The sequence below is a fragment of the Mauremys mutica genome, chromosome 23 (assembly GCF_020497125.1).
Source record: "Mauremys mutica isolate MM-2020 ecotype Southern chromosome 23, ASM2049712v1, whole genome shotgun sequence".
Lineage (NCBI taxonomy): Eukaryota > Metazoa > Chordata > Testudines > Geoemydidae > Mauremys > Mauremys mutica.
This window is the reverse complement of record NC_059094.1, coordinates 19,448,623-19,471,824: the sequence shown is the minus strand read 5'-3', so window position 1 is coordinate 19,471,824 and position 23,202 is coordinate 19,448,623. Positions and strand designations below refer to the sequence as shown.

Below are 23,202 nucleotides of genomic sequence, written 5' to 3'. Positions count from 1 at the left end.
GCCGCTGAGTGCGACCTCCCCTTATCAATTATTTTTTAACTATATCTAACACCATTATATATGCTGGAGGCAAAGTGGGATTTGGAGTGGAGGCTGACAGCTCATGATCCCCTATGTAATAACCTCGTGACCCCCAGTTTGAGAACCCCTGGACTAGATGGTCACAATGGTCTCTTCTGGCTTTAGAATCTATGAACATGGACTAGACAGTCCAAAGCTACATTTCTGTCTACTGGAATGTGGGAGGAGTCCTAGCCATCCTAGATTTTAACCCGTGCCCCACATTTCCCTGTGTTTTCCCTCTCTGTGTCTGGGACCCTGCATTAGCAAATCCCTACAAGCTAAAGGAAACTTTGCTGTGCTGTAATGCAGGAAAGGGGATTTCGCTGGAGCATGGCTGGATTGTGGGGTACAGGCAAGAACCAAAAGCAGCTGAGACTTACGTGCTTCCTAAACATGATTTTGTTACCCAGGATTGATAGAAACCTGCTGTGTTAAATATTATTGAATCTTCCAGTATTCCTGAAGCATTAGGACCCCAGCTCCTACTCTGCACTTCTGTTGCAAGTGTAATGGGAAGAATATTACATCTCACTTTATACAATATGGTTCTGAAGTGTGACTAAAATCTGACTGGACTTTTTAGACACACTGTTGGCAAGTGCAAATAATAACAATTTTTAAAGTGCTGTGAAAGTTTCAGATAAAGGGGGTATATAAATATGCAAACATTAATTAGCATCCCTGCAAGGTACTTTTAATGGAAGCATTAAATGACTTGCCCAAAGTTACACAGCAGGTGTGCGGCAGAGTCAGAAAATGGACATAGGAATCCTGACTCCCACTCTCATACTCTGCACTAGGCACAATTTCCTCTTGGTTCTTATTAGGCAATGCTAATGTCTTTTTTCCACCACTGACTTTATCATCATCTTGGAAAGTATGAGAGCCTCAAGGCAGAGGGCACTGCCTGACCAAGGCTCTGAGATCCTGTGGTAATACAAATAAATAATTATAATAGGAGCTGATATGGGAGACCTTGTTAGCCTTGATTAATTCATACAGATAGGGTCAGGTTAAACCTGGTACAATGCCTTTATTAATAGGATCATAACCATTCATAATTTATTTCAGCCATCAACTCATTAATCTGCTCCACAGTGTGCAGAAAGTGGTGCAATGCTTTGGAATATTGTAATTTCGTGCCTTTGATACCCCCACCAAAAAACAAAAATGCAATAATCTGACATGCTAAATTGCCAACTCACTGAAGTGTCTTTCATGCTGATTTCACTTCAGGGACCTCCTGGAACAGACCCGGTAAAAGAGAACAACACAATAATTAATGGTATAATCCCATTAGAGTGACGATGGGAGAGTGCTGGAGATGGGTAAGAGGCAGGAACATGAAGATAAGTGGCCACTCTCCCCTAATGATGCAGACTTGACCCTCTAGGCTGAATAAAGAACAGAGCATGTCAGGCACTACTTGGAGAGCATCTTCTCTTGGCTGTTCCTTTCACAGCATTAATTCTCCTGGTGAGATCTGAGTTTTGCTGTCTAGGGTGTGGACATGTCCTGCTGCTTCACTCTAGCTCCCATAGTTCCCTCGGAAGGAGCAAGAGACACTAAGTCTGTGTGGCTGCACTGGCCCAGTTTGGGTCTGTGTGATACTGACACTGCAGGCACCGTTCAAATGGAAGCCCGGCCTTAGCACCCCCTCTCCCGGCACACAGGAGCTCTGGGTTTCTGCACCATCCAGGCTGCCTCACTGCATGATTGACAGAGATGGCCCCACAGTGAAGGGAAAAGATTCCCTTGGATCATTTGGAAATCCCAAATCTGTTGCATGAGATTCACTGAGCAACACTCTTCCTACTAAGTAGTCCCATGGCCTGGCAGGCCTTAAACTAAGTCCTTGGGCCCAAGGGAAGAGGCATTTGGAAGACTCATAGAAGGGAAGCAAAGCACAGCTGCTGGTCTCTGGGAGGTTTTAGCTGCAGCGCTGCTGGCTCTTTGAATCCTCCTTTCTAGCAGGCCTGGGTTGGCGGGTGCTTGCCTTGGAGTGATTTATCAGTATTACCCAAACCCCATCTAAAGCCATTATTTATTTTATCCCTGGCTCGTTACGTTTTATAGAACTGTTTATGTAAAACATTAAACAGGGAAACTGTTTGAGTGCAACCAGATGGGGCCTGTCTTCAGCAGAGAAGCATCCGCAAATCACGCTCAGAAGGAAGAGCAGTTGATTGGCACCGGGGGAGGCCCTGAGGTTAGGAGTCCATGCTCACTGAACGGCTTCTGAGACCTGGGCTTGGACTGGCCCAACTTCATCTCAGACCTCGACCTCCTTCTCAGTGAAGCGGGCGCATCAAGGGAGAAGCATGAGTCAGGTAGGACCATAGGATCCTGTGAGGTGCTGAGCACACAAGGTAACGTTCACCCCGTGTAGAAGACATGATGTCCTGGTGCAGCCCCTAAGTGGTGCACAGGGCTTCAGTAGGACGTTAGTGGTGCCTAGGCCTGGAAAGGCTGACATGGGACTTGTGTGCCCGGCCCCTCTGAACAGGACGAATTGTCTCCTTCCTGAGACGTGAGGCTGAAATGTTATGATGATTGTTTAGTGTCTTGAATGACAGACTGATGGGAGATGCTGTTGCCTTAGGAATGTCTGAGGCGGAGAGACGGGATTCAGCCGGTGTGGTTTTGGGGAAGAGCGCATGGGAGAAGCCACATCCTGTCTGAGCATTGTGAAATGTAGCCAAGGAGAAGGGAGATGTTAGTCGTGTTGCTTAATGCACTAATGGAAGGTGCTCAGATACTGTGCTACTGAGCACAGTACGGGGACTAGAATAGACCCAGGTAATTCAGGGAAGGGAGGAGAGGAAGGACTGGAACTGAGGAAATTAGCTCCTCTAGGGCTGCAGCCAGAGACCGTGATGCTCAGAAGAAGGGGTTAGGACACTCGCTGCAGTAAATGTGTAATGAAGGAATGTGCACGAGCCCTGCTCCTGTCATGTAATTATAGATACGTCTGGGCTTTATACACATTGTGTCATTTCCCCAGCAGTCTGCAGTGCAGCGGTGCAAACTCCAGAGTGCGACAGAGCTCTGGCTGTTTACTTGATGGTCTCTTGTTGTTTCTTTTGGAGCTATGTGAAATCCCGGATCCAGACAGGGCTGTCCAGAGGTGGTAAAGGCTTAGTCTGAAAACCTTTGTAAAATTGGCTTGGTTCTAGTCTGGCCTTAAGCACAAGTAGGAAAAGCAACAGCAGCCTGAGCCACTCATGGCATGACTCTACCTTCCATCTCCCAGAGGTGGGTCTGCAGCGAACAGCCTACGACTGTGAGGTGCAACTTGTACATCCTGTCCTGCTGGGTTTGCTGTGATCTTCATCCCTCCTAAAAACAAAAAGCATGGTCTGTGTGAAAGGCGTTTGGTGGCCTTGAGACCATTTCCAAGCTGACATGACTCATCACATTAAAGCACCACCACAATCGCTACTAACTGCACCCCGTGGTTGGCAGCTTCAGCAGGGAAGCCATGAATGGATTGGCCCCTGGGGACTGAACTTGGTCTCAAACCATGAGCAAAGCTCATTTTGGGAAGGTTTGGGGTGCACTGGTGGTGCGGGGGTGGACACTTTCAGTGCCATGGTTCTATGGATAAACAGAAAATCTTATGGCTGTCAAATCTACCTCCTTTCGCCAGCAATGCGCATTCTCTCTCTCTCTCTCTCCAGACACCAATGACAACTAATGCAATTAAACCACATTATGGATTCGTTATCCATAACATTTCATTTAAAAATTCAAGCTGTCTGACAACTGCATCTTGAACTCTCTTGTTGCTAGAGTGTGGGGCATGGCATTATTAGGACATAAAAGCAGCAGAAAATGGGTTATTCTTGAAATTTTGCACACGCACATACAAAAAAATAAAACTTCTCTTGTGCTGAAACTAAGTGCCAAATTGGTGTGAAATTTCATGTGGGAAATAGAACGGCATGAAAAATAAGAGGGTTTCTAATGGAAATTCCTGCTGACCGGTAAGTGTAGTGGAGACATAATATCTGTCTGCAGGGACGATTTATAACAGTTGATTTAACACTTTCACAATAAATGGACATTTATTGACAGTAAATTCTGGTGGAATTACATATTATGACCACGTGGCCACGTTCTGATTAATGCTTTTGCGCGGGGTGCCAGGGGGCTGTTTATTTCAAGTGCCTGTTAGCTGGGAATTCATTCGGAAGCCATTGCCTCAGGAATGGAAAGAACCTATTTGTTTGGTCCCGAGGTGTATTTCATATTTATTTCTACACTGCAGGGATTCAGCATTAAGGAGAAGGCATAAAATAGGAGGAAACGCTGTGCTTCCAGCTGGCTGACCGCGCTTCTGCCTTTTGTGTGTGCTGGAGCATCATTAATTAGGTGGATTCATCTTTTTAAATCCAGTGAACACAATGGAAAGGCAGCATGGCCCTGTGGATGGGGCTATGGACTGGAGACTTAGGTTCTATTCCTGCCTCTAGCACCATGCTGCTGTGGGACTTTATGCAAGACTCTTCCCCTCTCTGAGCCTCTGGTTCCCTTGTCCGTAAAGCCTAGTTAGGTCTGGTCCACACTAAGAAGCGGGGTCGAACTAGGGTACGCAAATTCAGCTACGTGAATAGCGTAGCTGAATTCGAAGTACCCTAGTTCGAACTACTCACCCGTCCAGACGCCGCGGAATCGAAGTCCGCGGCTCCAAGGTCGACTCCGCCACCGCCTTTTGCAGTGGTGGAGTACCGGAGTTCGAACTATCGCTTCCGGAGTTCGAACTATCGCGTCCAGATTAGACGCGATAGTTCGAACTCCGAGAAGTCGAACTCACCGCGTCGACCCGGCTCCTAAGTGTAGACTAGCCCTTAGATTGTAAACTCTCCAGGGGAGGGACAGTCTCTTTCTATAAGTGTATACAGCACCTAGCACCATGTGGCCCTCATCTCAGGTGGGGATCTTGGCTGTACTGCCCTAGAAACAATGAGAGCACTCTGCAGAACAGACCATGTCCATTAAGGAAAGAGAAGCAGGAAGCCATTGTAGTAGCAAGAAGCCCGGTAGGATGTGATGATGCTCATTTCCCATGTACAGCACATAGCCGAGTTCCTCCCTGGCTGTGTTTGCTTCACCACTGAGGTTAAATAAGTTCACTGGCCAAGCACAATGTCTAAATGAAGCTGTAAGAAGAGCCATTAAGAGCCAGAGGGGTCAGAGTCTCACATGAAGTCAGGGAGTGGGAAACGTTCGGGGCGGCTCGGGTCACAACCTCGCCGTTATTCAAACATTAGCTCTCGCGCTGAGGGATTAGACAAGCAGAATGAGCAGTCGCTCACAGAGGGCTCTGCGCTGGGCAGTCAGTCAGGGCAGTGGAGTGCTCAAAGGCATAATGACCCCTGGCCGGCTCAGTAGGCTGCAGCCCTGCGTATCATCTCTCAGCTCTTTGGTGGCCTCTGTGAAATGAGCTGGTTGTCTTAGTCCTGTTCATAACGGGCCTCCTGTGAGATCAGCCCATGCAGGGGGAGCCAGAACCCTCCACTTGCCCCTCGGGCTGGTTCCCCAAGGTCAGAGCTGAATCTCATTGGCAGGGAGGAGCACGGGGTGAGTAACTTACGCAGCTACTGCCCAGGCTGCGACCCTTGATGCTTTTGGTGCTCACTAGATAATAGAAGAAGATGCAGTCCCTGGCCCAGGGAATTTATGGTATGAATCAGCCCTAGGCACTTTATGCACTGGCAACAGGTGCAGTCTGGGAGTAGGACAGGTGTCTTCAGGGGCTCTCACCCCCATGGAAGAAGCAGGCTTTGGAGGAAGAGCAGCAAGGAGATGGTGCCAAGCAGACAGGACAGCGTGGAGGAACAGACAGGAGAGGAAGGAGGCAACCGAGGGAGCCTTTGGGCAGCATAGACAGCAAGGGAGTGTGAGAGGAAGCTAGGTCAGAGATGTAGGCAGGGCACAGATGGGGACGGCACAAATCAAGCTTGCCACGGGAGGGGAGAAGAAGCCAGTGATGGAGCCAGGCAAGAGAAGTGACCGGGTCAGAGCGGCGGGAGAGGATGAGGCATTGTAGTGGCTGTGTTTTGTGTGTTCTTGGTAGGAAGAATCGAGAGCTGCACTCTCTGCCATTGTCAGTCAGGCACCAAAAGAACAATTAATTCATTAAATAAAATATGCATTATTTACCTGGCTCTCAGGCAATGCACACATAATTAGTTTATGCAAATACCTAGCTCCGGATGGTGAAATAATCATGGAAGTGTTCTATTTTCCTGAATAAATATGTATCTTGGGCCCATGTTTGCCAGACAGGCTGTGAATGGCTGCTCCATGCCTCAGCTGTGGACTAATGAGCATTACCTGCGCTGACCCTTGCGAAGGGACAGTGGCTGTTTGGGAGCTGCTCTGACCCCATTCCCTTGCACAGCTGAGAGATCTGCATGGGGCCAAAGGTTTTTAATAGGAGTCGAACATCTCTGCTCAGAGTTTGGTTCTCCATCCACTTACACTGGTATAAACCAGGATTAACTCCACTGAGCTCACAGTGGGGTGAAATCTGGGTAAGGGAGAGCAGACTCACACCCCTTTAAAGACTGTGGGGGAAGTTTCCTCATTTGGCGTTCAGTCTGCTGGGCAAAGTTCTGCTTTTGGCTCCGATTCAGCGAGGCACTTAGGTAGCTGCTTAACTTTAAGCAGATGCGTAAGTCCCCAATGAGACACGAGCCTGTGTTGAAGTGGTTTTGCTGAGTCAAGGCCCCCGCGCAGCTGGCACTCGCAGTAATTCTGTGGCTATACTAAAAAGCCTTTTTGCTGTTCAGCAATGCAAAATTCTGCGGGGAGTGGATGAAACATTCCGAGGCTGTAAGTGACGTCCTGGTTTGTCATGCCAGAACGCGACAATGAAAGCTTTGCCCCTGCTAAGCAAATCCTTAACTAGAAGCCACCTTCCAGAAAATCTGCATCGATGAGAAAGGATCTCAAAGTGCAGTTCTGCACTACGGTTACCAGCATGGTATTACCAGGTATTTCCATGCTGGTTGTCTGCTTCAGGCTGACATTGTCTGGGACACTTCAGCAAAAATGGCTCGGCCATTGCTCATAACAAGGTTAGGGGAAATACGTAGTTTTGCCCGTGTTAAAAAATTTTGATAACTGTTTCGTTGAGAAGCTCTAGCACCTCTGTGGTTTGGAGCAGGGACCTGATTATTTCCATACAGGATCATGAGGGAGTCCCCATCTAGAGGGAAATAATTCCCTAAATCCCCATCTTCTAAAAGATTTCATTGGGAATTTTCATAGATTTTTTTTTAAGGCCAGAAGGGATTATTATTCTGAACTCCTGATAACACAGGCCACAGAACCCTCCCCCCACCCCCCGTGATGCCTGCTTTTAGCCCATAAAGTCTGGCTCAGATAGACATCCTCACTGATTTAAAGATTTCAAGTGCTGGCGAATCCACAGCATCCTCAGGTAAGTTGCTCCAGTGGTTAATATGGTTTCATAATTTCTAAGAGCAAATGCTGGGCAAAAAATACAGAATAAATAATAAATCAGATGGATCAATTATGTGTGTGTTAAGCACCAAGTGAGCACGACATCAAACAAGACCGAAGTCCAGTCAGAGACACAGCACTTGCCCTGAGGAACGGGCGATGTCACGTTCTTACAAACCAAGCCACCTGCTGATCTGTGATTGCATTTGTAAGACTCTTTACCGGATGCTGCCCAGGGTGGTCTGTTAGAGCTGAAGCACGTGGTCAGTGAGGTAGGGTAGAACACGTTCCCTCCCCAGGACAGCTGTGTTTCCACTGGTGGGTTTTACAGCAGCGTATGTGCTCGGTTTCCACATGACAGAGATGCCGCAAGGATTGTGGTGTCTGGCGCACCCTTGAAATGCTCTCAGTCAGTCATCCAGAGCAGCTGAATGTTTTGCAGTTTCCACCTGGAGGGCTTAAACTTGCTGGGTGAATTTCTTGTTGCCAGGCACCTGTTCATTGCTGGTCAGCAAAGCTGTGCAGGACAGTGGTTTTAAGACTGCACATTGGGGCTGTCCTACTCAGTTGGACAGGGAAAAGAAGTGAAAATCCAGGGCAATGCCAGATTGAATCAAGAAATTCAGGAAGAATGTGACCCTGTGTGCCTAAGTGACCTGGGTTACATGTGCCGCTGGTTGTAGCCGGTTTTGTGCATGACTGAAACATTGGTTGTAAAAGCTTTGGATTTTTGTGAGCTCTGTCAGAAGCTGTGGAAATGTTGGCTACATGATATTTTATACTCAGACACAAACCCTGCTTTCAGCTGTTACAAATTACCATAAAGCGTGTCCGGGAAAGCAAACTGCCTTTCAGAGAATGGAGATTGTTCCACCAGCACTTTGAGGAGGCTCTGCCTGAGTTTCCACATTGGTGTGACAGACGTTACCAACGTTGCTTGATGCGCTAGTGGCTCAGATACTAGGGTGATGAGTGTGGCCTAGGAACCTAGATAGACTAGACTAGAAAAAGGTTGAGTGTGTATCTGGGGCACATGATGCAATTACCTCTATTGAGTGATCTGGGTCGTTGACATGGCAACAGATTTCCTTAAACTGCCAGGACCTGAGTTCAGATCATGCTTAAGTAGCAGGTGGAATTTGATGGTTTCATCTTTGGTCTTGGTGGATGGACAAAGATTTCAAACTTCACCCTCTTTTTGAGGCTGAGACAAAAGGAGACCAAAGGGAAGAGAACTTGTGACAGACAAACCTCCACAGGTTCAGAGTTGTGGTGAATTTTGAAATGCTGAACCAAACACTTCTCTGGCTCCATGCTGGCCTGTTTGCCATGGGACCTCCTGACCTTTCAGCTCAGCGAGACCAGGGATTGGCAACCTTGGCACGCAGCCCGTCAGGGAAAGCCGCTGGGGAGCCGGGACTGGTTTTTTCCCAGTAGCGTCCGCGGGTTCGGCTGATCGCGGCTCGCACAGGCTGCGGTTCGCTGTTCCAGGCTAATGGGGGCTGCAGGAAGCAGTGGCCAGCACATCCCTCGGCCTGCACCGCTTCCCGCAGCCCCCATTGGCTTGGAACGGCGAACTGCGGCCAGTGGGAGCTGTGATCGGCCGAACCTGCAGACACTGCAGGTAAACAAACCGTCCCGGCCCGCCAGCAGCTTTCCCTGATAGGCCGCGTGCCAAAGGTTGCCGATCCCCGAGCTAGACTATTATTCTGTGCAATTTGTGCTTCCGATCCCCTTAGGTACTTCTGAAAATCTCTCTTCTCATTGTTTATTACTGTTATTTGTATGACAGTAGCGCCTAGAGGCCTTCTGGAGCCCCATTACGTTAGGTGCTGTACATACATATAGAGAGGGGCCCCGCCCACAACGCTTGCAGCCTAAGACAAGCTGGAGCTATCGCAGGAACGGCCGTTTGTGTGGCATCCTGGTATTTCTGCTTCAAGTCAAAAACCAGGAAAGAGGGAGGTGGACGACATCAAAAATAATTCAATGAGGTACTGCTCTGAGCCCTGGACAGAGCTTCCATTTCCGTTTGGTTTGAGCCTCAGGGCTGGTTTGTATTGGATTTGAACTGATTTGCCATTCCCTAGCTGCCATTCAGCCAGCTGGCTTAACTGTCGTTATTTATATTTGTTTTAAATGTGCCTGCCTGAACTCTAAACACACGTACAAGGAGTAACTCATGCTACCCCAAACAGACCATAGAAAAGGTTAGGGCTTTGCCAAACCAGCCTGTCCAATCATTGAAACTCTAAGTACCCATATTCGGGTGAAAGTCCCTCTGTGCAGAAAGCCAGCAGAAGAGATGTGACCCCTGTGAGGTCCCACTCACATACTAGGTGGTGGCCAGGCCATGTGCTCTGAGTTTCACTCAGAGTTAGCAGAAGCCTATCACTGGGAGTGTTTGCAGTAAGACATGAGACGTGAGGAACAGAAGCACAGTACAAAACGTCCCAACCTTCATTCACACTCAGCACTGAGACACGCCCCCCAGCATCCTAGAGCTCTGTTACTTCTTTGACTCTCTGGGGTGTCCACGGAGAGCCTATCGAGTTTCACCATGCAGTCGACTGCGGGGAAAGAAAATGAACACGCTACCTCATGCTGCTAGAATATTACTTCCTGCTACTTAATTTCTGGGATGGCCTCCCTCTGTGACATTCTGTACTTGAAGCAACATTGAAACAAAGGCCAAAAAATATGCCTTCTATGTGGGATGGCATTTGCAGCACGCTGAAATCTCTGGTTGTTAAGTGTTGCTGCAGGAGGCAAGGTCACAGCCACGGGTTAGGACATTTTAAAATACATTGTCTTTGGATCTGTAATGAAGTCTATTAAAAATGCAAACTCATTCCTGGGCAGATCACAGCTGAGTCAACCCCCCCAGAAGAGAACATCTCCCGCTGGTAAGCACAGTGTTTATATACCTAGGATCAACGGAAAAGCTACGCAGTAAAGTCATAGACTGTAATTATTAAACAAAGTGGACCAAATTCTGCCTGCCGCTACGCTGGCGTACATCTGAAGCCACTTCCTTGAAGGTCATGAATTTACACCAGTGCCACCGCATACAGACCCTGGCCCAATGCATTAAGTAGGTTCTGCACCATCCAACTGCATTTCTTTTTCTCCATGGAAGGTATTTATAATTACCACAACACCTGCCCACCTCACCCTCTGCCTGCCCCCTGGGATCTGCATGGCTAACGTATAGTCCAAGCCTGGGATCTGGATGCCTGATCCAAACCTCATTGTAGATAGACGGAATCTCATTGACTTCAGGGGACTTTGACCCAGGCCCTGAATGCAGATCAGGGTGCAGATAAATTCTGGGGAAGCATCTCGTCCCCAGCGAGGCTCCCTAGGAGGTCTTAAAACTCATGGGGCACCAGCATAAGTGGAGCCCCCTATCTCTGCCCCCATGTCCATCCCCACACACTTTGCAGGCTCAGAGGGGACCCTGCTCAGGGAAGCCATAACGAGCCATCCTGGGAGCATCATAGCCCTGCCGACACCCAGCAAGGAGGAAGACAGTAGCTGTGCAACCAGGATCACTGGGGCTTCTGAGCAGCAGTGCCCCCTCCTCCCCCGGGCCATATTAATGGGAGCCGAGACCCTCCCTAAAGACCGTGGTTCTTGGCATCCTAAGGGGGAAAACAAATGGGCTGAAGGAAGAAGCAGGAACCAGGGAGGGAGTGCAGGGGTGGGGGGGAGGGAAGGAGTAAACTGAATAATTAAAAGGAAGGAGTTCCCTGTGGCCTTGTTCAGATTAATAGAAGCATAATAAGTTGAAGCTGTATCACAAATCCATCTCTCTGCGTGAGCTGCTTGCTGCGCCAACTAGTGCCAGGCACTGCAAGACCCAGATGCCTTGAGGGCATCAGAAGGATCCTGTGGCTATGGCAATTATTATTCATGATGCTTACTACTTGGCCTCCCTGGGCTCTGGTGTGAGAACCAGGTCAGATGTAGGTGCTGGATAGACGGACACACACCCAGACAGCAGGCCAGGGGGGCAGATTTCTCCTCTTGCTCCAGCAGCAGCGTACTCCTGACAGGTCCCACATGCAAAGGAAGAGCAAAATCCTGGAGCTGATCTGCCCTGAGGGGCCAAGATTAGAATTTGGCCTGCGGATTAGGCCCTGCTCAGCATGGCAACTGCAGTGGGATTGGACGGTGCTCAGCACCACACAGGATCCCACCCCAGGAGAAGGAGCCGGCCCAGGGTTGGTTTGTTGTGGAGCGAGCAAGCTTTAGGCTCTAGTCTCCAGGCAACATGTGCTGCGAACCCAAGTGACCCTAACAGAAGGGCTGTGTGGTCTGGTGGCTAGAGCCCTGGGCTGGGGTGGGGAGACCTGGGCTGTATTCCTGCCTCTCCCACCGACCTTCTGTGACAACCTGGGCAAGTCACTGCTGCGCTTGGTGCCTCAGTTTCCCCTTCCATCTGTGGCTGTTTATATTGCATACCCTTGGGGGCAGGGACTCCCTCTCACTCTGGTTTCAGTCAGGTCCTCTAGGTGCTACTGTAATACAAATGAATAGTAATAAGCTAATGGCCAGTGTGTACACGAACTGGGGGAAAGAGCATCTCCACCATATGTCTATGTGCTTTCTTCCATCTCCTCCCCCCGCTGCGTCCACCTTCCGTCTCTCCCCCTTGTCACCAGGCAAACCTGGTCTTGCCCTGAGCCTTGAGCCCTTCGGCTGACTGTGCTCTGAGTGCTGGTGACTCGTCCGAACCCCCCCGCGGGATGTGTCACTGAGCAGGGTGGGCACGGGAGCCTGTGGACTGGCTCTGGTGAGTTTCACCGTGAACTGAGTCAAAGCGTGAAGAACAAATCTCTAAATGTTTTGCGTCCGCTCAGTTCTGACACGTCCCTGACTCTGCAACCCTTGGGCCTGATCCACAGTTGGTCTAAACCGATTTCTGTGGCGCTGGCCCAGACTCCACCCATCGAGACCCAAACTGCTTCCTAAGATCCTGGTATCGTCGTCTTCAGGTTGGGGGCGGGGGGGAGCCAAGGAGGGGCCGGCGTGTTTCTGCTTTGGGTGAGGCCGGGCCTGCCCCAGGTTGGAATAACCATCAGAGGGAATGTACCAAACACTTGCTGCTGCTCCCTGCATTGGGTGGGCTTCTCCCCTGCCCTGAGGGCCCAGGCTCCCGGGAGGGCGGCCGGCCTGAGGAGGCAGCGTGCTTAGCTGGGGATGGAAGTGCCTTGGTTTCTAATGGCTTCTCTCTCTCTGTCTCTCTCTCCCTCTGTGTTGCCGCACAGAAAGCTGATCTGGCCGTTGCTCCTCTCACGATCACCCACGTCCGGGAGAAAGCGATAGACTTCTCCAAGCCTTTCATGACATTGGGGGTCAGCATTCTGTACCGGAAGCCCAACGGGACCAATCCCAGTGTGTTTTCCTTCCTCAACCCCTTGTCTCCTGACATTTGGATGTACATTCTCCTCGCCTACTTGGGGGTCAGCTGTGTGCTGTTTGTCATAGCCAGGTAAGGGGCGCTCCGATGCCACGGCTCCAGACTGCCACCGCACATCACGCTTGCTGCCCTCTGCCGAGTTCAGAATCATTTTGCTGCTTGGTGTCCCACCCCCGAGAGCCTGCAACTTCAACCCGTTCTTCCCTTAATTCAATTACATTTCCTCCATTGCAGAGAGCCGGGCTGGGTTGTTATTGTAGGGTTGCTCGTGATTGTCAGACTTCATGCACTGTTTATTTCCCCTTCCTTGCTTTGGGATAACTGGAGCACCAGGCTGAGCATCCTTCGTTACTGTAGGGCTACTCATGATTCAGACGGTGTACATGGTTTGTTACTGTACTGTTGGGTTACTTCATAGGGCCTGATTCTGATCTCACTTAAACTGGTTTCACACCATGGCAGCTCCAGTTAAATCAATGAATTTACTCCTGGTTTACTCTGTGAGTGAAATGATAACCGGGTCTGCTGTTTGGGAGATGGGAGTTATTTATTTACTGTAGAGTGACTCACTGAGCTAAGCAGGCTTTGTTATTGTGGGATTGATGATTACTTCTCTACCCACTGGTTTGTGACTGTAGGGTCAGTCATTCATAGGCAGGGTGGTTTGTTATTATGCAGTACGATGCCCTATCCGCGTTAGGGCTGACCCTGCTACGCAGTTAAGGTGGGATTTCTTAGCAGTGGTATCATGCTGTGCACATTGCTTTGCTGTTGTAGGGTCCCTAGCGGTGGCTGCTGCTTTTCTCAGTGGAAATAAACAGCCACGGAACACAGGAATTGGCAGAATGGATCAGCCCATTTAGCCCAGTATCCTGTCTCGACAGTTGGCGAGTGCCAGCTGCTTGGAGGTGCCAGAAACTTTGTAGTTAAAATGTTGGGTTAGCTGCCCACAGCAGAAGTTCCTTCTACGCCCTTTACTCCCTCCCCCCCATTAGATAGAGATTGGTTTATAGCCTTTCCGATATTTTTTTTTACCCTACAAAAAGTAGCTGAGGGTGTTCTCATGTGTAAGCCTCTTTTGAATCACATTAACCCCTTGGCCCCAATGATGTGCTGTGGCAATGAGTTCCCTGGGCCAATTACGTGGTTTGGGGTTGTTTGTTTGTACGTATTTCCTTTTGTCATTGTGAAGCCTGTTGCCTTTCCATTTCACTGACTGTGTCCTACTTGGGATGAAGGGCAACGGTTGCACCTGATTTATCTTCTCTGTGCCGTCCATTACTGAATATGCCTTTTTCGTATCACCTCTCATTCATCTCTAACCAGCCCCACTCTCCCAAGACACAGATCGCCCCAGAGCCTCAATCACTTTCACCTTCTCTCGCTGAACCCTCTGCAAGCGATCCCCCAACCCATCTAGATAGCAAAACACTGCGAAGCCTATTGCTATGGACCGGGCAATGTGTCTGTTTACAAAATTAACATGCCGCTAATCTTCACGTTTAAAACCAATTCCTATCTTTAAAAGCAGCAACATTTGCATACATTTGCATGCGTTATTAATTTCATAGAGTCTTTGTTTGATGAGATGCACAGTCTGGGGCCGCTTCAGAATGTGCACAGGCAAAAGTGTCCTCGTCCCTCCCATTGGGCAATGGACCATACATAAGCTTTTGGGCCTTCCATGCAACAGGCAGGTCTCTCTCAGAGGCACTAGCCCTCCCTCGCCTTTTGATTAGTATCCTTAATTGAGCCATTTTGTAATGGCTTTGCTTCCATTTTGCCTGCCACTCATCCATATTTATGGGATACAGAGACAGCCTTGTTTTGGTTGTCTGAAGGGATCCTCAGGGGTGCTTAATGCAGCACATAAATGAGCTATTATGGCCACGCTTTGCTGTTTATCATTTCAAAGCTCATAAATTGGGAGCGTGGAGAGCAGCCTGCTCCATTGTGGCTGTGCTTTTGAAGTGCCACTCTGCCTGGTGCCATGCGGCTTGAGCTTGCTGTGGTTTTTTATTCCAGTACCTAGAAGAGCTCTCGATAGAATCCTGATGGGCTACATTTCCTCTGCAAGCTATTGACCATCTGTGTCCCAGAGACCAGCCTGAGATGGGCTTTACCTATGGGCACAAATAGCAGTTCGGTGCCCGAGTCCCATTGAGAGTTAGGTACCTCACTGCCATTTGTGCCTTGAGAAATCTCCAGCACCCCGCACTGCACCAGCTCTCAGGGCAGTAGTGCCCGATTGCTTCCTAGGATGGATGGAAAGGTGTTTTCCTTAAAGCGTCCTTCAAAACGAGCAGCCTGCCTCTAATCCACTGACATTTCAATCAGATATTCAAAGCAGAGATTAATTATCAAACTGCAGTATCCAGAATCCATTAACCCCGATGTTCCAGCCCTCCTGGGTTCTCTGCAGCATTTAGAAATGATTACCTGGGTTTAGCATGTAATACCCTAATTACACATACAGTAGTTGTCAAAGTAAACTCTGCTTAGCAGGCAGAATATTTGTTCTCTCCGGAACATCTGGGCTGGTGAAGCAGCTGATTTTTCTTACACTGGTGTAAATCAAGAGTAACTCTACTGACATCAAAAGACGTAACTAGGCCCAGAGTGTTTGGAGGGTAAGTCAAAGGTTTAGTCTTACAATGAGAACTGTTCTCCTTATCAGTCCTCACAATGAATCTCTAGCATGTGACAGTACTTAGAGTGTCTCAAACCCTTCACAGCTTCCCGTCACTCTGCAGACATTAACTATAGCTCTGTAGGAAAGGGATTGTCTCTTTGGTCAGCATCTAGCACATTGGGGTTCTGGTCCCGGACTGACACTCCTGGAGTTACTGCAAGGCAAATAACAAAGGGTAATAATTATCCATTACTTTATCCCCATTTTGCAGATGAGGCAACAGGCAGAGCTGGTTTAAAAAAATGAAATTCAGATTTATTTATTTTTTGGTGGGGATGGAGAGTCACATTTTTTTCATGAAAATTTAATGCCATTTTCCAACCATTTTCCAGACCTGTCCGAGGTCGCACAGGTTGACCGAGGTGGGATCGGGACTCAGTAGTTTCTGGCTTCTACTCCCATGCTAACTCCACATGTTGAGCCACAGTTGACTTCAATGGGAACCTTGCCCAGGAGGTCACAAATGATATTGGCTGTACGTTTATATAACGCCATCCGCCCTCAATAATACTGAAGGAATTTACAATTCAGACATGGACCCAGCCACAAAATTTGGGTCCAGATCCCAAGGTGATGTTACGAGCCAATCCCTATTAGAGAATTAATAAACAGCTGGTGAATTTCATCCCCTAGGTAGCTGCAAATAATGGGAGGATGAGGATCCCTGTACATCATTTGTACAACTGGGATTCTTGTACATATCACATACCAACACAACACACCAGTCACTCACTCCCAGGAATATCCTCCATTCAATACTGTGTCTAATTGAAACTGCAGGGGAGCTATGGAGGTAGAGCCAGAGAAGAGAACACTAGCTGCTGAATTACCAATAGTGCTTTTATAGCTTCATACTTTAAGACCAGAAGCGACCATTAGATCATCTAGCTTGACCTCCTGTATATCACAGTCTATTAATTTTCACCTATATACCCCTAACATTGAGCCCAAAGACTTTAATTAGACCAAAGCATTTCAGTCCTTAGCTTTGGGGAACTGGCCGCCTCACTGCACTGGGTGGCACGGCTGAAGAGCTACAGAAAAACGTGCTAGAGAGCTGCAGAATTTTGCTTTGGCAGCACTATCCTGGACCTCCTGATGTCAGTGGGTGTTTTGTCACTGATCCTACTGGGAGCAGAATCAGTTCCTTAGCAGTTTTGCAGTGCCAGAGAGAGATGCTACCAGACACTTAGCAGGGAATGAGATGTTCATCTGGGAAGATGAACACAGGCTAATCATGATTAGTGAAGTAGTCGTTGTGATGAGTAATAGCATTATCTCTGCTCTCTGTCTCTGCTAACAATGCAGAACATTGCTAGATGGACTCTATTGACATGATGACTGTGTTTGATTTCTTGTGTGGTTTGAAATTAGAATTCTAATACATTTTTAGATGTATGAGTTTACGGTTCCTTCTTCACAGTGGGGACCAAAACATCCCCAAAGCTCATCCTGATTTTCCTTTCCAGACATTTTAAAAGGTATTGATTAAACCTAAAACAGAAAAACCTTTTCAATGAACAGTGATGAAAGGCACAAAGGACACTGGAAATGAACTGCCAGCTCACCCACAGGTGGAATGGAATTAGGGAGTTGACCTTTATAAAGAGGAAATTTGGAATGATTCTTGCACTGGGCCAAATGGTGTATTGTAAAATGGATGGGGCTGCTTACCCAAATGCACACTGATGAACCTCTGTGTTATCCACAGGGGCGTACGCATTCAGCACCTGTCTGCTACAAAGGCTGATAGAAGTCCCATGCAGAATAAAATTTTGAGATCTCCATTGTCCAGTGACATGCACTGGCTCCTGCTTGCCACTAGAGGGGGAAGATAGGGGATTTTGGCTGCAGCGTCTGTTGCACACAAACACGCATGTGCCTACACTCCAAAGTGGGGAGTCCTCTCTCATTTTCTGACACGTATAGATAGGAAAGGATCGGACCGCTTGGATCTGTTGGGGCTTGTGTCCAGAGCATGTGAGGGGGACTCCGAAGAGCTGTGTTCTCTGTGGCTCTGCTTTGGGACCTGGGGCAGGCCACTTGCGCCTCTCAGGCCTGCTTTGCCGGTGTGGCACTGCAGGCGAGAGGACCATATGAATACCGAGAGCAAGAGGTGTCAAATGGTAACAGCGTGTGTGTGACGCAGTCTGAGATCCTGCAATGGAAGGGGCTAGCAGCGTTAACTCTTGTTTTTTCTGCCTCTTTGACAAATGGGAGAAAAGAACAGCTTTGACGACTGCCTTCGGTTCCCTGGGCAAACCCCCCATTGCAGAGTAACCTCTTCTGGAGGTCTTGGCTAGAATGACCTGTGGCATCTCCTGCTGAATGAGCACGTAGGAGAGTGTAACCCCCCATAGTGTTACCCTGCCCTACGCCAAGTTCAGCTACTACCCGGCATTTCTTAGCTGCCTTGGATAAAAGGGTGCACTTGAGTGCCCCGGTTTGTTATTGTAGGGTTGCTGCAGAGTGCTAATAGGGCTGTGTACATTGGGCTGGGTGACTGGAAAGCTGCAGGGGTGGCTGGGTGTGGTTTATCCATTAGGGGGGAAATGGCTGGGTTGCCTTTTTGTCTCAGGAACCCATACAAATAGCTTTGCTTTTGAAAAGAGCTAAAACAGCCCCCAGGAGCAATCCAGGGGCTGGTTTCTGGCTGGAATGGGCTGCCATCAGAACTGAACCCATACATGAAAAAGCCCCGGCTGCTGTTAATATTATTCCTACTGCCCCGTCATCTCCTGCTGCGTTAATGTTATAACAACGTGTATCACTGAATGGCAAGGACCAGGATCCTAATTACCAGAGTTAATTAGCACGTGGCCATCAGTGCTGCTTCATTTCCAGTAACATCTCTATTCGGCATTGACTGATGTCACTGGTCTGGTCGCTGAGATTACAGGAGCGACGCGCGTTCACAATTCAAGCTGCAATTTGCTTCTTCTTAAACTCTACCTGATGATTCCAAAGGGGACTCTCTGGATGCTCAAATGAACTTCACAGTGCACTGCAAATCCCGGGCCAGAATGATGAGGGAACTCCTTCCATTTAGCTCGTCCTGCCAACTGGATTGTACCAGAGCACCTTGAACTCTTGAAGTCTCCAATGAATCTGGCTGTCCACTGTCATAGTGTCCATATCTCCTCAGGCTGAGGGTCTCAGCCCCAGAAAAGTTTGAAGCCTGGCCCCATTGTAAAGTGGCAGGTTTGGTCTCGCTTTGCATGGCCCAAATCTGGGCGTTGAAATGGGTTAACATTCATTTCTTCCATGTCATTTATCAGTTGCTATTCCCTAGCTTTCCATCCAGCTTCCTTTGGTCTAGTTTGCACTGATAAAATGTACAGATTTGTAGCGAAGCCAATGCCTGAGTCACGTCATGATGCCTGCAATGTAATATGGCATTTTTCCTATCCGGTTACTTACAGGATGCAATAATTATAGGCCCCTTTGCATGTACAGTTTTCATCTCTCCTCCCCTTTCTAATAATAGGTTCTGCTTCTGCCATTTTCTTCTGCCCTAGTGCCCTTTTAAGGAATTTCTAGCATCCAGTGTGATTACAGTTGTACAGGAATGATCCTTTAATGCACGTGGATGGAGAGCTAGAGATATCATGGGAAAAATGCTGGATTTATTTATGGTCTCTAGACATAATGGAAACAACACCTGCTCCTGACCCTCACAAAGCCTCTGGAAGTTCTATTCTCTGAAGAAAAACACAGTCAAAATAGTCAAGCTGTAATTCAAAGACACGCGCCTCCCAGACTAGGCACTGGGGGCCTCTGTCGAAGCTATCATCGTAGGTCAATGACACTTAAAACCGACTTGGGGACTATTTAGAGGCAGGCGAAGGATGTATTTGATCCATCGCCACTTTTAATCAGTCTTTCCTGCTTCTTGATGGGGCCACTGCCTCTAACCGCCCTGCTCCCCAAAGAGCCATAAACGCTAGAGATAGAGAACGGCTTCATGGCAGTAATTTGTCTGGTGACACTTGTACAATGATCCAGGCCAGCAGTGCAGCTGGCTGTTCCCTTCTGATGGTCACCTGTTGCTCTCAGTGACGTGATCCCCAAATTACTACTAATCAGGGAATCATGCACAGAGGTTTTTAAATATTTTAATCCTAACAAGGGCCGTGCCACCCATGAGAGACTTCTCTGGAGATGCAATTTAGCCTCAAAGTATTTTGTGATAGATCCTTGCTTTCTACTTGAGCCTTCTTTGAAATGCCTCCCCGCTCTCCCTGCAAAGAAAGACCAACACAAATTGTATTTTCTCATGAACCGTTTCACTTGAAACCTGTTCCTCACATGGAGGAGGGGAGGAAGGGGAGAGAAAAGCCTGCGCTCTCATGAATCCTTAGCAGCCCCCATTTATTATGGCTCCAGTGAGAGAGAAGGCCAGGACTGAACCCCTCAATGCCTTCATTATGTCTCTCTTGCTTTCATGGCCCCATGAGCCTTTTCAGGCACTGAAGTCACTGCCCCTGCTTTGCAGTCTCCTGAATATTTCTCTGTAATTTGAGCAGCACTACCAGGTTCTCACTCAGAGACCTTGAAGTTCTCCGGCGTGTCATCTTGTTGGGCTCATTTGATCTTCCCAATTCCTCTTCCATTTTATATTCTTTCAGTTGGGAGCCGGAGAAAGTTTTTATCTAATTCTTCAACTCTGGCTTCAGTCAATAGGTCTGGCTTGCTCGCTATATTTTCTGTACTCTCAATTTAAAGCACTGGCACACTTGCGCCCAGGTCATTAAAGAAATGGGCACTATTTCAAGCTGACTTTGATTTCAGTACAATTTTTTCTTCCTTTCTCATTTTTTTTAAAGCAGAAGGATGGCTAACGGGGTACACCAATCAATACCTAGACAGAGCAGTATCATTGTACTGCTCAAACCAAAGCAGGGTGCTGGGTGTCGTGCAAACACTGGTAAGAGATAGCCCCTGCCCCAATGAGCTCACAAACTAAACAGACCAGGCAAACAATGAGAGGAAGGATGGAATATTATCCCCATCTGACAGATAAGAAACTGAGGCACAGAGAAAGGAAGTAACTTGCCCAAGGTCACACAGTAGGTCTGTGGCAGAGCCAGGAATTGAACACAGACCTCCAGAGTCAAGATCCTCCGTCCTCTCAACTGAGAGTGCAGTAACAGTGTATGAAGTAATTTGGGGTCCATGTCACAAGGCTCTCCCACTTGTCCCTTTGTTGGCAGTCTTAGCAGAGATGTCTACGATTCGATGGGTCATGGAAACATACATGTCCCTGCAAGGGTGGCTCTGGCAGGTCGGGATTGAGACACTTTAGTAGGGCAGAGCTGGGGAAGCATGGACTGCTGCTGCCAGTCGTGCATATGAGTGAAAATGCAGGAAGGAATGTGGTCTCTGGGATAGGAACTCACGTACTGCACTGACGGGCACATGGAGAATAGAGATGGACAAAGCTTTTCATCATGACATTTCTGACCAAACAAATGTTCCCGTAATAATAATAATAATAATTCAGTTTTCATTGATCTTTGAAGGGTTTTCACTGGGGGTGGAAATCATTCATTTTCAGTTGCCAGATTTTCAGTTAATATCCAAAAATGCTGAAGAAATGTTCTGACAAAAACTATAAATGTCATTAACGGGGGAAAAAATAACTTCCCAACATGGAGGAATGGATGGATTTATCTATCAGATCCCTCGCACGGCACAAATATACTCAAAATTAATTTGCAAGACTTTGTGAAGTACAAAGTCCTGTGATGCCTCATTTAATCCATACCCCTGGCAATTCAGGATTGTTCCCTACAGGGTATTTTCTAGTGCTTTGTTCAGTCTAGTTTTTAATTTTCCAATTTTAATATTTAATGTTCTATATGTGCAAGGTGAAGGTGTGCCGCTTTCTGCAAAAGCGCTGTTATAAGGTTCCTTTCAGTGCCTAAAGTCTGAATTCCCCTCTCCCCAGCCCCCGAAAGACATCTATCCCTCTCCAATTGAGGAAGCCCAATAAAACTAAATGGGACATCTCCCTGAAGAGCACAGCACCTGGTGTAGACCTACAAGTTATTTTAAAACACCTCTCCTAATACAAACACTGGGCTGCAGGATTTGAGGCAGAAACTACAGGGATTTCTGAAGGAAGCCAAGCTGATAATAATTAATATGTCTGGTTCAAAAGCAATTATGCCAATTATGTCTTTAATTTAATCACTGCAAAATTTGGGACTCTTAGCAAATGTGAATAAACAGCTCTAAAAATATTAGCATCTCTCCTGACGAGAGTCCCCTCAGGATCCTGGCTGAGTGAGCTCCATTAAAAGCTGTATTTACCAATCCATCTTCGGCAGGGCTTTCAGCTGTGACTGCTGTGCAGAGAAGCGACAGTGCAACATGCTGTTGATTTTGTCTGTAAACTGTTGGGCTAGGCACGAGAACAGACCTGTGCAATTAACAGACTCCTCCATTCACCACCTGCACTGTGTCTGCACCTTGCTGAAGCCAAGCTGCAGGTTGTGATGCGTGTTGGGGCTGTAGACAGCGCTTCTGTTAAGGAGCCCACTGGAGCCTCCCCTGGCTCAGCAGGTATTTGCTGTGTTAAGCTCATCTCAGCTGCAAGTAAGTCTTTGCAGAGCTACCCCAATGACAGGGAAGAGGGGTTACACTTCCCCAGGTTGCTAGGCACTGAAATGGAGCATCTTGTATATTCCTTATACTCTTACCTGAAGTACCAATCCCACAGTTCCTAGCACATCTGTCTGACACAGAGCATTCTGGGAGATTCTGCAAGGCCACTGATGCATTGTGGGACACTGAGTCAGCAGCTAGTTCAACAGTTTCATCTACCACCCATTGGCATGAAAACAGTTCTGAATTAGTCAGTATTTAACCCTGGTGAAGCGTATTCTTCTCCAAATGGCAATTAGCAGACATGCAAACCAGCGTGAGCACATCTGTACTAGTGCTTGGGTGCTATAATTGCTTTAGGGGGAACAATAGCAGTTACCCTGGCATGTTGCAGTAGCATGGGCAAGTCTTGACAGCAAAGTTATTCTAGGGGGAAAAGGGATAACTCCAGTGGGAGAGATGCAGGCGCTCCCTACCTCCGCTGGGAGGCTGTGCCAGGTTCCACTGAATGTGCTGTTGTGCCCACTGCAAAGTACTCCTCTTCCAACAGCAATTAAAACACAAACAGATCCTCCTGTGCTCCAGGGGCAAGAAGCTCCCCAGCGTCCTTGGAAATACTACACTTTGCATGAGATGACACTGAAAAATTGTTGCAGAGTCTGCTCGATGGACACAGAAGAGCCCTTTGTTCATACTAGGTGCGAGAGAAGCGCCTGTGTTTGTGCCTCATTCTTCTGTTGATGGTGTATGACTGGAAAGTCCTCCGCCATGCTTTTCAAAAGGGGCCGGTGATTGTGGGGGCCCAACCTGAGACGCTGTAAAGGGGCCTGGTGCTGAGCACCCGCTGTCTGAAATGCAGGCCTCTTTATCGTTGGGCTCCCCAAACTTGAAGTTCCCCAAACTACTAATCACATCGGAAATTCTTGGCCAAGCTTCTCCC

General features: G+C 48.0%; 1 protein-coding gene across 3 annotated transcripts in view; it reads left to right on the top strand.

Moving 5' to 3' along the window:
* Nucleotides 1-23,202, top strand: part of GRIK3 (glutamate ionotropic receptor kainate type subunit 3) — a 211,973-nt gene that overhangs the window by 163,910 nt on the left and 24,861 nt on the right. For 2 of the 3 annotated variants that reach the window (XM_044997879.1, XM_044997878.1), the window contains exon 11: nt 12,810-13,033. The exons of the other annotated variant lie outside the window; for it this stretch is intronic. In XM_044997879.1, the coding sequence (XP_044853814.1) occupies nt 12,810-13,033 (224 nt within the window). The remainder of the gene's footprint in view (nt 1-12,809; nt 13,034-23,202) is intronic. 3 annotated transcript variants of the gene reach the window in all.